The sequence below is a fragment of the Schistosoma haematobium genome, chromosome 4, assembly GCF_000699445.3.
Source record: "Schistosoma haematobium chromosome 4, whole genome shotgun sequence".
In the NCBI taxonomy this organism is placed as follows: Eukaryota; Metazoa; Platyhelminthes; class Trematoda; order Strigeidida; family Schistosomatidae; genus Schistosoma; species Schistosoma haematobium.
In genome coordinates this window covers 9,530,830-9,546,899 of record NC_067199.1, presented here as the reverse complement: position 1 = coordinate 9,546,899, position 16,070 = coordinate 9,530,830, and the positions used below count along the sequence as shown (strand labels likewise).

General features: G+C 33.2%; 1 protein-coding gene across 1 annotated transcript in view; it reads right to left on the bottom strand.

Annotated features, from left to right (window-relative positions):
• Window positions 1–12,650, bottom strand: part of CLASP1 (CLIP-associating protein 1) — a 95,303-nt gene extending 82,653 nt beyond the window's left edge. Inside the window, exons 1-2 of the mRNA XM_051215595.1 lie at window positions 11,680–12,650; window positions 4,768–5,581 (exon numbers count right to left, since the gene is read on the bottom strand). Of these exons, the coding sequence (XP_051066125.1) occupies window positions 4,768–5,581; window positions 11,680–12,528 (1,663 nt within the window). The 5' untranslated portion in view covers window positions 12,529–12,650. The remainder of the gene's footprint in view (window positions 1–4,767; window positions 5,582–11,679) is intronic.
• Window positions 12,651–16,070: the final 3,420 nt, after the last annotated feature.

Below are 16,070 nucleotides of genomic sequence, written 5' to 3'. Positions count from 1 at the left end.
ACTTCAAGTCTATTCACTTTAATGTCATATCACATTCATTCTGCAAGAATCTAATCTTTTCTAAGAAGAAGGAAATCCACATATCTTCCATACTAAGAAGAAAATCAACAAAAATTTTATATCAACATTCTATGTTTAATTCATAGACAAGAATATAGCTCGACAAATATCAAGAAAAGTAAGTTAAAATAAATCTAAGAGAGTAATATAAAATCTTACTCATGTAGTATGTTGAGATTCTTTTATATTTACACTGAATTTGGTAATAGTTTGCCAGAGTTTCGACAAGCGTTATTACATTAGGTGTTTTTTAAAAGTACTACTTTAAAGCGGACAATACTGGGTTCGAGTCCCGGAGTGAACACTTACTCTGGGATAAAAGTACATTCATTTGAAGAGTCTCAAATAGGACGAAACGCACGTCCTGGACTTCACTGTCATCCACCACCCATCTCTGTTTATCAGGAAGTACTTCGTACAAGAAAAGTCAGTGAAAGATCTGTCAATTTTGTTAGTAGTAGGACAATCATTGGTCTGTATATTTTTTTAATTTTTTAAATTTCCATATTGTGAATTAGAACAGCATATATGAACGAACAATGTTGGTTTTAAATTAGATCATCAGACTTTACTCTAATACAGTAATATTTATATGTATATACAAAGTTACTAAACCAGTCAAGGCAGTTAATGAGTCAGTGACAACAGTGTAACGGATTACATAATTAAACATAGTAAGTAAAACGTACAAATTAATAATGTACTAATTGTGATGAGGATAACAGAGGCATGAATCCGTGTTTGATAATCGGCGTTAGGTTAATGACTTGAAAATTATATATGCTGAAATAACATTCATAAGATTACAAAATAAGAAGTGTTCAGATAATTCGACGGAGGAGCGTACATTTAGAAAAAAGGCTGAAGAAAAATAAGTGAATAAACTGTGTGGAGAATAATAGCCACTAAGTAAAATCGTTTATTAAAGCTAATTCGGCCAAGGAAAAGATAAAGTCAATACAAATTTCTTATGAATACGAAGACTTGGACTGTTAGCTCGAATTCCTATAGCTTCTGCTATATGCAAGAGACGAGACCAAACTTCATATAGTAAGTTAGTAGGAATACGATGAATCACTTTAAGTGACGTATTTCTATCTACTATATGATTGTTATCGATCAAATGTTATAGAACAAAGCTGTGTATTGTCTTGACGATACCCTTTCCTAACCATGAAGGGATGTGTTCACTAACTCATTGATCTAGCTACCTGGCTGTGCACCCAATATAGCTTTCTCCACAGAAGCATCTGAGATCATAAATACACATGGATGTAGGAAAACCAGGTAATTTATTCTTTCGTTGAGGAATCACCATAGGTCGGTTGGAGAACGATAGACAGAGGTCAGATGCATTTTGCTTTAGCCAATCTACCTCGTAGCACATTACCCGCTCTATCTCCATTGAATTATAGCCTTTGGAATAGAAGTTTCTTACTAACCGTTGATGTTGCTGTTATTATTATTATTATTATTATTATTATTATTATTAATGGCTTTATTCAATATTATATTTTGATACAATATAGAATTCTCAGCACAGGGTATTTCAACAAGTTTCTTTTACAAAAAACAAACTCAAAAAAGAAAGCAACAAACGTTAAAAAAATCTGAAAAACTGTACAACTTTCCAAATTAGAGACATGTTAAGAATGTAAGTTATTGACTAGGTTCACTCTAACAACCTGTTCGTCACAGAGTATATTTGCTAGGTAAGGTATTGTAGAACTTTTATACTTTTGCTTGCGTGCATGGATTTTAATGTAATTACGTCTCATTCTACCAGAAGATATACAATGAGAAAGTTATGAGTGAAGAGGATGGTTAGTATCTGATAAGATAACGTCTGACATGAGTTTGCATGACTTTAGATGTTTATCCACAACCATATTAATTATGACCTCGAAAGATTCACCACACACCTTGCTAACTGCCTTCAGCACTCTCCGCAATACAGCAAAGACTTTTCTCAAAGGCCCGGTAAAGAATCATGGAGAACGGTAAAGAATAATAGGTAATATGCAAGAATTGACAAGTCGTAAGAGTAAGTGACCAGTAATCCCAAGAGCATGCAGTTTCTTTATGTAGTAAGTCAGACGGAAAACTTTCTACGATAACAGTAACACGTGAGAAGACCAAGAGAGATCAAAGGAAAAGGTAACACCAAGATAATTGACCTTCAACACTGTGTTTATCAAAGAGTGTCCAATGGCACAAGCATTATGGGATCTCAAAATGGTGTTTAGATTCCGTTCATGTCTCATGCTAAAGTTAACAGCTTGACATTTAGACGGATTAAGTATTAGACTATTACCAACAGACCAACAATCAATACGAGACAAAAATTCATTCATTTCTATGGGATGTAAAGAGGAAGAGATAGGCGTACATACAGTGAGATCATCCGCATATTTCACAAAAAAGTTTTCCGTGGAAGATGGCAGGTCATGCAGAAAAAAGAGAAACGAAGAGGTGAAAGAACAGCTCCTTGTGGTACACCTTCACGAGACAGCAGAGACTCTGAACACTTTCCTCTAAACACAGTGTATTGTTCCTTTCCAGAGAGGTAGGAACATAGCCAGTTGATTATCCAGCTGTCAGTGTTGACGCTGATTAACTTGTTAAGTAAATGTTGTCCTAGTATAAAATCAAAAGCTGAAGTATAGTCCAGAAAAGCACATCGAACATACTTCTTACCCTTTTCCAAGTTGAACACTATATTGTGATGCAGAACAGCAACGGCATCTAAGGTGCTTCCTGTTCATTACATGCAAGTGTTTCTTCAAAAAACCTTTTAGATAACTCATTTCAATCAACATATTACGAATAAGCTCTAGTTCATTGTTTATTTTATTCATGTAATCTATTACACTGTTATCACTGACTCATTAACTGCCTTGACTGGTTTAGTAACTTCTCATATGCATGTAAATGTTATTGTATATTACAGTAAAGCCCGATGATGGTCTTATTGAAAACAACATTATTCATTTTCCTATATTGAATTATTTTAATCGAATTAGTTTTGAATGATGACTAGAGATCAAAAACAGTGTTTATAACCATAGCTTGACTACAAACTGAATGATACGTTAACCGATCTACGCGATAACTAGACAAATCGAAGATACAATTACATTATTTTATCCTCTAAACATCATCTATACTTCGATATATACTTCGGTAACTTATCAAGTAGTGTAAATTTATGAGGATCGCTTTCTTCGAATTCATTTATTAATCTTTAAACAAATAAATGTATAACTTTATTCATTGTAAATCTTATATGCAATATTCAACTAACTTGTGCCCCCAAGTATGGCACCATGCTTTAAATGATTATTAAGAAGAACAGATTAATTAATTAGACCAGTCCGATGTGAATCACAACTGTCATATACTCTATTCTTTTTTTATTGATCTAGTTAAAGGATTCAGGTTAATCAGTCAGTCAGTCAGCTACAACGTAGGACCAGGCACATATATGCATGAGTCTAAGTTGCCATACCTCATTGACACAACAAGATGAACACCGGATTCATAAAAGTAGTTAATTCAGAGGTGGTAATATATAAAAGAAAGATTGCAATAAGGATATAGTACAGGAAGAAAGAATTAGTTCGAAGAAAGAAAGATATGAAGAGATTTTAATCTCTTAGTTTAAGGGAAGACAGGGAGTGTATACACCCACGCGATTGTGATCGATTCTGAGCCATGTCACCAAGAGTCTCCAACCATTTGTTACGATAGTCACACGGATCCCAACCAAGTAGTCTGCATCTCCCAACATGACTCAGACTAGAAGTTAGTGACTTAAAGCACTGATGCCACGTTTTTCTTTGACCACTCGTAACTTTCTTCCAACCATCTTCAACACCGGTTAGCATTGCACGTCGTGATAATCGGTGTTCAGGCATACTTAACACGTTGATTTTAATTGAATTACAGACAAGACTTATTAATGAGTAAAAACAACCATGAAACCATGTTTTTTAGTGCTGTCTACTATAAAACTAAGTAAAATGAACTATGATCAAATTTCGTGATATTTGCTAGTTCTATACAGGAATCATATTTCATTTTTATTATCTAGTTTTACTTCCATTTGAACAGAAAATATATATCAGTTTTAAACATTATGACTTTCTTAACATAGCGTGTTGTCAGATCATTATAATCAAAATGTAACTCAGGGAAATGTATCTCATCAGTTGATGTACAAGACTGTAGATCAATTAACGTTCGATATATTAATTTGTGAAAATCTAAATTCCCTGTTTTATCTTATTTGTGAAATGTTGGACAAAAATTTCAAATTATAAAAGAGTGAATGTTCGTTACGGAGATAGTTTACAATACAAATTGACTTTAACTAGATTACCATTGAAAAGGAGAGATTATTGGATATCTTTTTCGCACTATTTTGAAGGTCGTTAGGGACACTCACTCTCGACTTTGCCTTCAGGTCTTTTGTCAAAGGTAGTAATTTTAGATCACTGAGTTGTAATCTAATCAATTAATTATCTAAACTTTAGTCAATTAATGAAATTGCGTGGTTATGATCCAATGTCAAAACTAATGTCTGTCTTAACCAGGTCATTAGAGAACAGCCTTCACAAGCATTCTACCATAATAATTTTCTACTGATCACAATTGAATTTCACAGTTAAATCTTTATACTGATGTCAATATTTGAGTTTAACTTACGTTCATGATGATGTCTATCATGTAGTTTCCTTTCATCATCTTCATTGTTAGGTCTACGCCGCATTTCGTCATGATTAGATCTATAATATTTGTAATAATTTTCATCCTTTTTAACAAGTGAAGGAGGCAGTTGATGTGGTAGTGTTGATGAGGATTCGGATGGTGAAGATGGTGGTGAAGACGATTGTTTACTTTCATCTGTTTTTGTTTTCTGAATCTTCGAAATCAGTTTCTTTAAATTTTCCTGTAATAAATTTTCTATTTGAGTTTTAATATCATTCATTGATACAGGTTTACTGACTGTACTCTTAGATGATGTTTTATCTTCATTTGACTTTGTCGAATCATACTTATCACTACCTGAAACAAACGATACTGATGTAATGCTTTGAGTAACAGCTGGTTGATTTTGTGAAATAACTTTATCATTTTTGTTCTCAGTTTTATGTTCATCAGTTTTTGTGTAATAGCTCAAATTATTATCATTCTTATTGATATTCTTCTCATTATTATTACTATTCGGTTTATTTAACAAAGAGGACTCTTCATTTCTCTTTATTGAATATTCCTTTAATTTTGTTTCTGATTCTTGTTTATTTAAATCAGTAGATTTTTTATATTCAATATGTTCATGTGATTTATATTTATATGAGTTGTATGATTTTTGGGTTGAATGTTCATGGTCCCTAATTTCTTCTTGTCTACTAGATGGTTTTGTCTCCAAAGTTGATATTGATGATTGAGTTTCATCTTTTTTATATGAATAGTCAGATGATCTAATAGGTTGTTTCTTTTGAGTTGGACTTTCATCGTACTATAATTTAAGAAAACAAACTTATACTAAAGAGTTCAAATAATGTATTTAAACAAATATTGTGCATTTAATGTACATAGTTTACTTTCAATTGAAAGTTATTATGGATTATTATTATTATTATTAACATTTACAATAGAACGTTGGTAGTTTACAAATGACACAAACTTAATCATCTTATGAATAGTTTTTCTACATTTTATGAAAGTCAAATCAAAATTAAATCAAATTCCAATTTTGAACATTATAAATAAATTCATTCACAGTGAACAAAGGGATCCATTGAATTTCATATTGAGATTTGTAAAAGACATATAAATACACACATTATAATCATCTGCTCACTAGTGACTGACTTCAAGAGATACTCCTGAAGTTCTAGTGAGAAGTAGTGATCAGTGGAGTTCAACCAGGTCTGTTGTGAGATAGTAACTCGCTGAAGACAATGGTGTACGGTGGCGCCCAATCTCGTGGATTAGTTGAAGTTAGACATTAACACCGTTGGATGCCGGCTCAGTGATCTAGTGTTTAAGTGCTCGCCAGCAAAACCAGTAGGTCCTGGGTTCGAATCTCGCAGGGGGCGAGGTCGTGGAGTCCCATACTAGGACGAAACGGCCTTTCAGTGCTTCCAGGTTTTCCATGGTGGTCTAGCTTCAATTGACTCATGGTTTCAACCTGTGAAATTTCTGAAATCTCTACAAACCCCTTCTGATTATAAGGATATCTTAAGTTTTCAAACTGTTTCTATTTTTCTATTTATTCAGAGTGTAGTTATACCAATTTCATTGTCCGTAAACATTTCCTAAAACAGGATATTCAAATGGTATTGAATATCATTAAACAATTTATTAAAAGAAGAACTACTCTTCTTTGAGTTGATTTTCAATGTTTCACTATCGTATATATGTATCTGATAAGTTACAGATCCATCAATAATTAAATATATATTAAAGTTTGATGAGTTGTTATGTGGAATTTGACTACATTGAATATCTGTAATCAATCTAACAATGGTTTATTCATTCCATGAATTAACATTATTCAATTCAGAAACATGTAAGCAGATTGAATTTTATTAATATACAGTCATAATATACGATCATGGGCTCACTAGTGACTAGCTTCAAGGTTCAATTCCTGGAGTTCTAGGGAGAAACCGTGAGCAGTGGAGTTCAACCATATGAAACAGTTATCCAATATAGATAATGAAAGATGGTCATGAGATATTATGAAGTGATTGAAGTTAGGTACTAGCATTGTTATGTGCATTCTCAGTCGTCCAGAGGTTAAGCGTCCATATGTGAGATCGTAGGTCCTGGGTTTGAGACCCGGCTGTGAAGTGTTGGGTGCGCACTGTACAGAAGTCACGTACTGAGATGAAAAATCCGTCTAGTTCTTTCAGATTTTTAGTGGTAGTCAAGTTAAGACCAGTTCGTTACTAAAAATATGAAACTTCTACAATCTCCACAAAACCCTGTACCAATGATATACAATTGTTACCAAATGAGAAATTTCATAAAAGATAGCATATAGTCAATAGATAAGTGAGAATTGGGATAAAAAATATTCGTATATTGGTAAAATATGTCAAAAAAGTCAATGTAAGTGCATTCTAGAATTTATCAAGTTTGTTTAAACTTTACCGGTTACAATATTTGGATGATAATAAATCAAATAAACATGAAATATAAACTACTATCTTCTAATTTATTAGCTAAGATTTTTCGGACTTAATTTATTTCAAAGCTTCCGATATATGATTCAGTAGGTGTATATTGATGTCAAACACCAGACAATCTACGACTAAATTGTTTGTCATAAATTTACATTCACTTTATTTATTCATGAATAGAATCCCTTGGACTAAGAAGAAACAGTTATTTATTAATCCCTAGTTTACCCATATTTTTTTCAGTTAACCTCAGCCTATGATGTAAACTGTACTGGAACTACATAAATCTCTGTAATCTACTTGACTTGTAGCTGTAAGAAGATTTTTTCTCCAAAATTCTTGTTTAAAGTTGGGACTTATGAAGTATGCTGTATTAGGAATAACATACTAGCTCATCGACAACACTGAATGATGTCTCTACTACATAAAACACTGTGAATAAGGTATCAGAATCAGGGTTGCTAAATTTTAATTGTGGTCGTTGTAAGACCTCAAGGTAATAAGTTCAATCTTATACAAGGCTGTGAGTGTTCATCATCATTTGGTTTCAAACATTTTTTCAACCTATTATTATATTATATTGGAATGCCTTATTCGAATAAAAGACTATGCTTACTTTCTAAACTGTTAATGTTTATAAATCATTATATAATTGAGTAATTTACATTTATTGTATTCATATTTGTATGATAAATCATTTAAATAGTTTAGATTAATACCAGAATGATTGATTAGTGCAAAGCATAATGATGTAGTGTATGCACTTATTAATAAGTGATTTTATTTTAGATTAATATAAGTTTAATCATTACAAATGCACTGAAGCACAATATTCATTATTTTACTAATATGTTTATCATTCATATTTCATTTTACATTTTAATGATTACAATATTTTCAATGGTTAAGATCATGAGTCAATTGAAGCTAAACCACCATGGAAAACCTGGAAGCACTGGACGACCGTTTCGTCCCAGTGTGGGACCCCTCAGCAGTGTGCATCCACGACCTCGCCCTCTGCGAGATTCAAACTCAGAGCCTACTGGTTTCACGCGCGACCACCTAAACACTAGACCACTGAGCCGGCATCCAACGGTGTTAATGTCTAACTTCAACTAATCCACGAGATTAGGCGCCACCGTACACCATTGTCTTCAGTGGGCTGATATCTCACAGCAGACCTGGTTGAACTCCACTGATCACTACTTCTCACTAGAACTCCAGGATATACCTCTTCAAGCCAGTTACTAGTGAGCATATGTTGATTAATATCCACAAAACCCGTCTAAGATTACAATATTTCCGTGTAAAGAATACTAGTGATTTGTTTTTTTCAAAAATAGTCACTTTAATGTCTTGGAAATTATTTCCCAACAGAAGACTAACCATGGAAATAGGCAATATTCAAATCTATAAATTAAAATAATGAGGGATTTGTATTGAAGAAAATCTAATCTAATAAAGAGGTCTTACGTAAATTTCGGAAGAATACATATACATCTTATGACTACAGTATTCGATGTTATCTCCGAGAAATTTGAGTCAAAATTAAACCATATACAATCAAAGATAACTTATAAATAAATACTTTACATGAAGCGGTTACTGATCAATTGAATTGAATGATGGTTGCACACTATTTGATTGGAATTAGATATATAAAGCATTGGACACTATATCGGAGGTCTTACAGTTACGGTTCAACGCTAAACCTTAGGGTGATGAGTTAAATATCTAGTAGAGTCATGATTGTGTACCGTTGTGGTGTATCCTATGGTGAAATAGCAATCTAGTGCTTTCTAGTTCTAAATGGTTGTCTAACTGATGTCAGTTTGTGATACACATAATTTTGTTTGCTTGAGAATTGGATGTGAGTTTGCTACTTACAATAGCCTCAAAGGATATTATAATAAAAAGGAGTTCTTGTTACGTGAGCTCCAACGCCTCTGATTCAAACTTTAACTTGCTTCACTAAGAGAGTTAGATATGTATTGATCATGGATTTAGATTGTCCGTCGTCCGTGAATAAATGTCCAGAACTTTAAACTACGACGCAGTTTACTGAAAGAAGAATATGATATTACACATATGTAGAAAGGGCTAGTCATCTTGGACTCACCTGTGAAAAAAGGGTTGTTTGTTCATCTAACCGTACTGTAATGATCTATTGCTACACTCTGACTTCTTTTCAATAAAACGTTTTTACTGACCTAGGAAGTTTGTAAACATTCTTCATTCTACTCACCACCCTCATAGTTTATTTAAGCCAAGTTTTAATCTCTGTTCTACAAATTTTGTTATTATACTTCATCATACAACTGGTACCATTATTTTGGAACACTTCCTATCTCCTATTCCTTATGGGAGTTATGAAAATAGAAGAAAACGATCTGTTTATATTTACCTGTTCAATACACAACTTTGATTTTTATTGTATCATATAAAGTTAGTCAAAACCGTTTTAAATGAAAATTTATTTAAAATGTCTTATGAAATATGTTTACAAATGTAAAATTTTTGATTGGAACCATCAACTGATCAATTTTAGACCACTGTTGAAAACCTAGAAGAGCTAGTAGGTCCTGGGTTTGAGTCCCGCTTGTGGGATCGTAGATGCGCACTGTGAAGGGTCCCATACTAGGACAAAACGGCCGTCTAGTGCTTCCAGGTTTTTAATGGTGACGTAATATTGATCAGTTCATGATCTTAATTTCCACAATCCTACATGGATAAAATGTAAATTTGCTAAATCGAGTCTACCAAGAGAAGTAAAAGCATTCTGCAGAAAGTTCTGGAACTTGGTTTTTTATAATTGTAACTTATTTAAAAGACCTATCTCGAACTTTGAGAGGCGGAAGTAATGCTCCCTTTGGGATATTAACTAATGTCACAACCAACTGTATTACTACTGATTCCCTTATGGCAAGAGTGATCTATTCTAGTTTAATTATTTATCACCTCAAGATAATCCTTTTCTAGCTAACTTTCGGTATGCAATCAGTGTGGTATAATAATTTTCATTAGTTAAAATCAGTGTTTAAATTTCCATTCAGTATTTGGTGTTATTTTTCAGCTAAGTGGTTATGTGATTGACTTATTGTTTGATTAAGATATTTGTAGTAAACAGGTTTAATGACTGTAATAGAGGGTGAAAAAAAGAGAACAGGCTCGTGATTATTAAAAAACTGGTAAGAACTTAATAAAGTATCATATATTTATGATAAGTGACCATCTTCAACATCAACTTTCATCATTGACTGATATCAACTTCCAGGTCATTGAAGACACTTAGTTTTAGACTCATCACTAATATTCATGCACCAGTCAACTGAAGATGAAACACAGTAATTTGGAGTCTTAAGACGAAGAATAATAAATTAGAATTAGTTATTACATAATCCTTATTTTAAATAGTTATTGCACTGCTATGGAGTTAAAAATCAAAATCAAACACTTGGTGTTATTTGCTTGTATCTTCCGATTGCAATTGATCAGTCTCTTATTGGCATATGTGCATCCTGTGAGGATGCCTCGACAATGCCTTAATTCACAATCAAGTCACCAGCTTTATAAGCAAAGATGGATAGTGGCTAGCAGTGGAATCCAGACGCGCGTTTCGTCCTATTCGGGACTCATCAGCTGGTATACCTTCATCCCAGAGTCCATGTTTACTCCAGGACTCGGACCCAGTACCGTTCATTTCAAACGTTTCGAACGCCGTCTTGAATTTCACTGCTAGCCACTAATCATCTTTAAATAAAACAGTTGTTCAAAGATCTGTATTTCTAAGTGGTTCACCAACTGTTGTTCGCAAATGATTAACCTGGTTTTTTTGCGATTAAAGATCCTGACTACTTTATTGTAAAGTTAAAATGCACTTACATACGCGACACTACCTATTTTCTGACTGGAATGTTGATATATATATATATTCCTGGTGGTTTCATAAAATGAACAAATAAATTGTCATAGATAATACTTAAGTGAAGCAAAATATTTCCTACCATTAAATATTAATTAGTGACTGAATATATACTTAACAAAGAGATATGTCATTGTAATGTATAAATATTATTTGGTTAGTGTAATTCTTTCAATAGACTGCTGGACTGTTATTGACGAAGTCATTGTCCTGAAGTCTTTCGTTATTACCATTAGTCATCAGGTCGTATCGTTATCTGTTACTTCAGCAGTCCGTAATGAACACAGTTTTCATTCTAAGAAATAATATTGTTGTGCTTTACTAATGTGAATCTAAGTTAATACAAAACATTTGATACTTCAAAGCAATTAAACCTAAATGTTTTAGGTCATAATACGATTCTAGGACTAGTATCAACTAAACAGTGAGGGGAACACAAAAAAACCCAGTTTGAAACACCAATAATTGAATACGTAATTCATTTTCACGAAGCTAGGAACTTACAGCTTCTTTCTTAGCATTCAGAGAACGTTCTTTTGTTGTTACACTTTCATCCTTCAATTCAGCAGTTGACTTTGTTTGATATGTGGATTGTATATTGTTTTTTTGTGAAGGTGATTTTTTATTGGATTTATAGATATGTTGCTCGGTTGATTTATTTTTAGCTGAAGTTTTCATATTACTAATTTCATGATTTGGATGATGATAACGATGTTGATAATAATGCTGATAATGGTGATGGTAATCTTTATCAGCTAATGAATTCTCAGGTTCATTTGATTTGCCTTTAATCTGTTTTGTGTTAATTTTCTCATCGGTTTGCTTATCTGATAGATTTTTCTTAGTAGAATAACTAGTTTTTTCTTTTGATTGAATCGGAGGATGATGGTTATTTTCATTCTCAGTTTGGCTCGTTGAACTAATTAATTGAGATGGAGTTGATTTCGCTGATGGATGACGGTGATTTTCTTTATGTTTTGATACATAATCTACATTCTTTGGTTGATTTTCTTCTTGTTGATGAGATTGAGGTTTTAAAACATGGTGGTATTCTTCAGTCATCGGTTTGTGTTCTTGACTTTCTTGATGTTCTGGTTTTTTCAAGTGATTTCGCTCTGCATGTGGATAATGATGATGATGTCTTGGTTGGATTTCATGTCTTCGATCATTTCCCCGATAATGTTCATGATGATGAGGCACATGATGGTTATGATGTGAATGAGCATCTTTGTGATTGTTACTATGATGTTCATGTGTTTGGTAATTTTCTTTTCTATAGTTCACAGATAATATTGAGACTATTCGAAAGATTATTAAGAATAAGCAGAATATATTCATGCTGAATATTTTCATCTATTGTTGTTGTTCGTTTCTATCGAATTATTCACACCTTTTGGGTATCAAACAAATTCATATAATGAAAATATATGCTTGACATTTGAATGGCAAAAAAAGGATATTGACTATAGTTTTCTTTTTGTTTCCACCAATATTTATTTATCTTATAGAATATCTTCAGATCATATGATCTGATCAATAAATAGGTGCACTTGTTCAAGTAATGATCTTTTGTTTTTTCAAGAGTACAGACATTAAATTTGAATGTAATTGTATTTCAATTTGTTTATAATGATTGAATTAATTAAGTAGACTTATAAGTTCCTACGATTTGAACAGGAGAAGTAGAATTAGGGAGAGAGTTTTACAATATGCTCTACAAGATACTGTGGTGCGTGCTACTTATATTGATGTAAGTAGTATATGACACGAGTCAGAAACATAATGTCTGGCAGCAGAAGATGGGGGAAGATCAAGGAAAGAAGAGCGAGAACACAATGGAATTTGTAAGAAAACGCATGAACAATGAAATATGAGACAATAGATTGATGATTGCAACAGGAACAGTCCGGTTTAATATGATGGAATGATATTTTGCAAACTAATGATTTGCTATATTGTTTTTCTATTTTACCAAGTAACTCTGTAAATTTGTGCTAAACATATCACCACCCGTGTTCTGTTCACTACGGATACCATTAAAATACGTTTTGACAGGAACACGTCTTTGGTGAAAAAAAGAGATTTTTTGGGCGAACATCAATAAAAATGACTTGAAATGACATCTACAATAATTTTCCTTATTTTGATAGAATGTCAGTTTATAATATTCTGTAAAACCTATCGTCTAAATTTGACCGAATAGTTTCACAGTATTTGGGCGCCGAGTTGATGTAAGACATTAAGGAGTAAGAAGGTATTTGAAGGGGTTTTGTGGAGATTGTAGTAATTTAAACAGTTGAGATCATGAGTCCATCCAGTGCTTCCAGGTTTTCCATGGTGGTCTAGCTTCAATTGACTCATGATCTCAACTATTGAAAGGTGTTTGTAAAATTTCAGCGAATGAATTCGAAGTTAATCAGAAGTTTGATCCAAGTTTTTTCGAGGAATTAATTCGCCAAGATTTTAGAAAAGAAAAAACATTTTTTAAAAATGGGAATTCACGATTTAATTTTTATATTAGTGAAGATTAACAAAGGGTTTGTATAGTTAATTGGATACTTATTATAATGATAAGAACCCAGATTTAGTGTAGCCACCGCTAGGAGTTTTTCAAGTATACTTATCATTTTACAGTTCAAAATATATTAAAGAAAACAGTCGTAAGTAATCAGTATATATTGATTCAAATGGTAACAATATGAAAACATAATTGTCATTATTATTATTATTACCCTTGCTAACCTTTTTAAGAAATTTATTCAGTAACCACTCCTATCTACTATATCTAACCTTATTCATATTATTCTACACATTACATAATTTCTGATTTGTAATTACATTATTCTCTCTTTCATCCCATGTAGACCATATTTATTGTGATCGTTGATCTCACAATTTCTTTTCACTTATAAACTGATTCAAGTCAACAACTTCATATTAGTCAGTACTAACATTAACGACTTGATAGTTGAAATCATGAGTCAACTGAAGCTAGACCACCATAGAAAACCTGATAGTACTGGACGACCGTTTCGTCCTCGTATGGGATTCGTCAGCAGTGCGCATCCTCGATCCCGCCTCGTGAGATTCGAACCCAGGAACTATCAGTTTCGCGTATGAGCGCCTAACCACTAGACCACTGAGCCGGCATCCAACAGTGTCTAAAGATGTCTAACTTTAACCAATCCACGAAATTGAGCGACATATCCACCATTGTCTTCAGTGAGTTACTATCTCACAACTGACCTGGTTGAACTCCACTGGTCACTGCTTCTCTCATACTAGGACGAAACGGCCATCCAGTGCTTACAGGTTTTCCATGGTGGTCTAGCTTCAATTGACTCATGATCTTAACTATTAAAATTACTATAATATCCAAAACACGCCTTGTAATATTAGCGATTTTGTTTTATTTTATATGACAAGCAACAATCTTTGATTCACATGCTACAATTTTAAATGATGTACTCTGCCTTAAACCTTACCAAATTTATAGATTAATAATTTGGTTATATAATTGTAGAACTTGATAAGAAATTCATTGAGAAGGATATTCTTCGTTTATATAATTATGTTTTAACGTAATCGATTGTTTACAACTTTCTATGCTCTAAACTATCTGAAGTTTGGGCTGATGATGATATCGTTCAGAAGAACGATGAAAGCTCCACAACAAAACCATCCAGCTCAGAGAACAAAATTCCATCAAAAACTAATCATCATTTTCAACAGATTGTAACATTTAATGGTCATGAACGTTTATATGAATAGAATAACATGAGTTTTGTTTGATTTCATTTAGTTTTCATCAACCGCTGACAATCTAATAATATTTCAAAGAATTCAATAAATACTGTGGAACTATTCGATCAAATTTAGACGAAAGGTCTTATATAATTAAAGAAAAGTTATGAAATATTGATTATGAGAAGAGAAGGAAAAAGAAAACTAAAGGTTAAAATGAAATATTTATGTGATCAAATAATCGATCATAAATTAAGCTCAATTAGCTCAAATGTAAGATTAAGAATTCGAGAAAAAGGAAATATAATAAATAAGGCCTAAGAGATACTACTATTATAATTTTAGGAAATAAACAAGAACCAGTGATCGATAAACAATCGACCATGTAAAACTAGTTGAAGATACCTATATAAGTTCTTGTTTATATGAGATGTTCGGACGTTCCATGTACCTATAAACATTTTTGCTCTAGTTGTTAGAAGGGGCATCGGCCTCGTGGCTTCCGAGGGAACTCGGCTTTCACCATGAAGCGTCATAATTCTTCTAAATGAAGACCTTCTAACTCCCAGGGCAGAGTTTAAATTATTTTTTCTGGTTAGCGTTTTTTTAGCGAGTTAGTTTTCTACGGGATGGGGTCGCTAACCCCATACTCAACCCTCCTCCTTTACCCGGACTTGGGACCGGCAGTAACTCTAGAAGAGCTACAGGTGGAGTCAGAATTTTCAATACCAACGTCAAGACACTTCTACTGTACGGAGCTGAAACTTGGAAAACTACAACAACCACCATCAAGAAGGTACAAGTATTTATAAATAACTGTCTTCACAAGATACTGGACATCTATTGGCCGCATACCATCAGCAACAGCCTTTTGTGGGAGAGAAAAAACCAGCTTCCAGCTGAAGAGGAAATTAGGAAGAGATGATGGAAATGGATAGGACACACATTACGGAAATCACCAAACTGCATCACGAAACAAGCCCTAACTTGGAATCGTGAAGGGAAGAGGAAAAGAGGAAGGCCAAAGAACACATTACGTCAGATAATAGAAGCGGATATGTAAAGGATCAATAGGAACTGGAAGGAGCTGGAAAGGATTGATCAGGACAGGGTTGGATGCAGAACGCTGGTGAGCGGCCTATGCTCCTTCA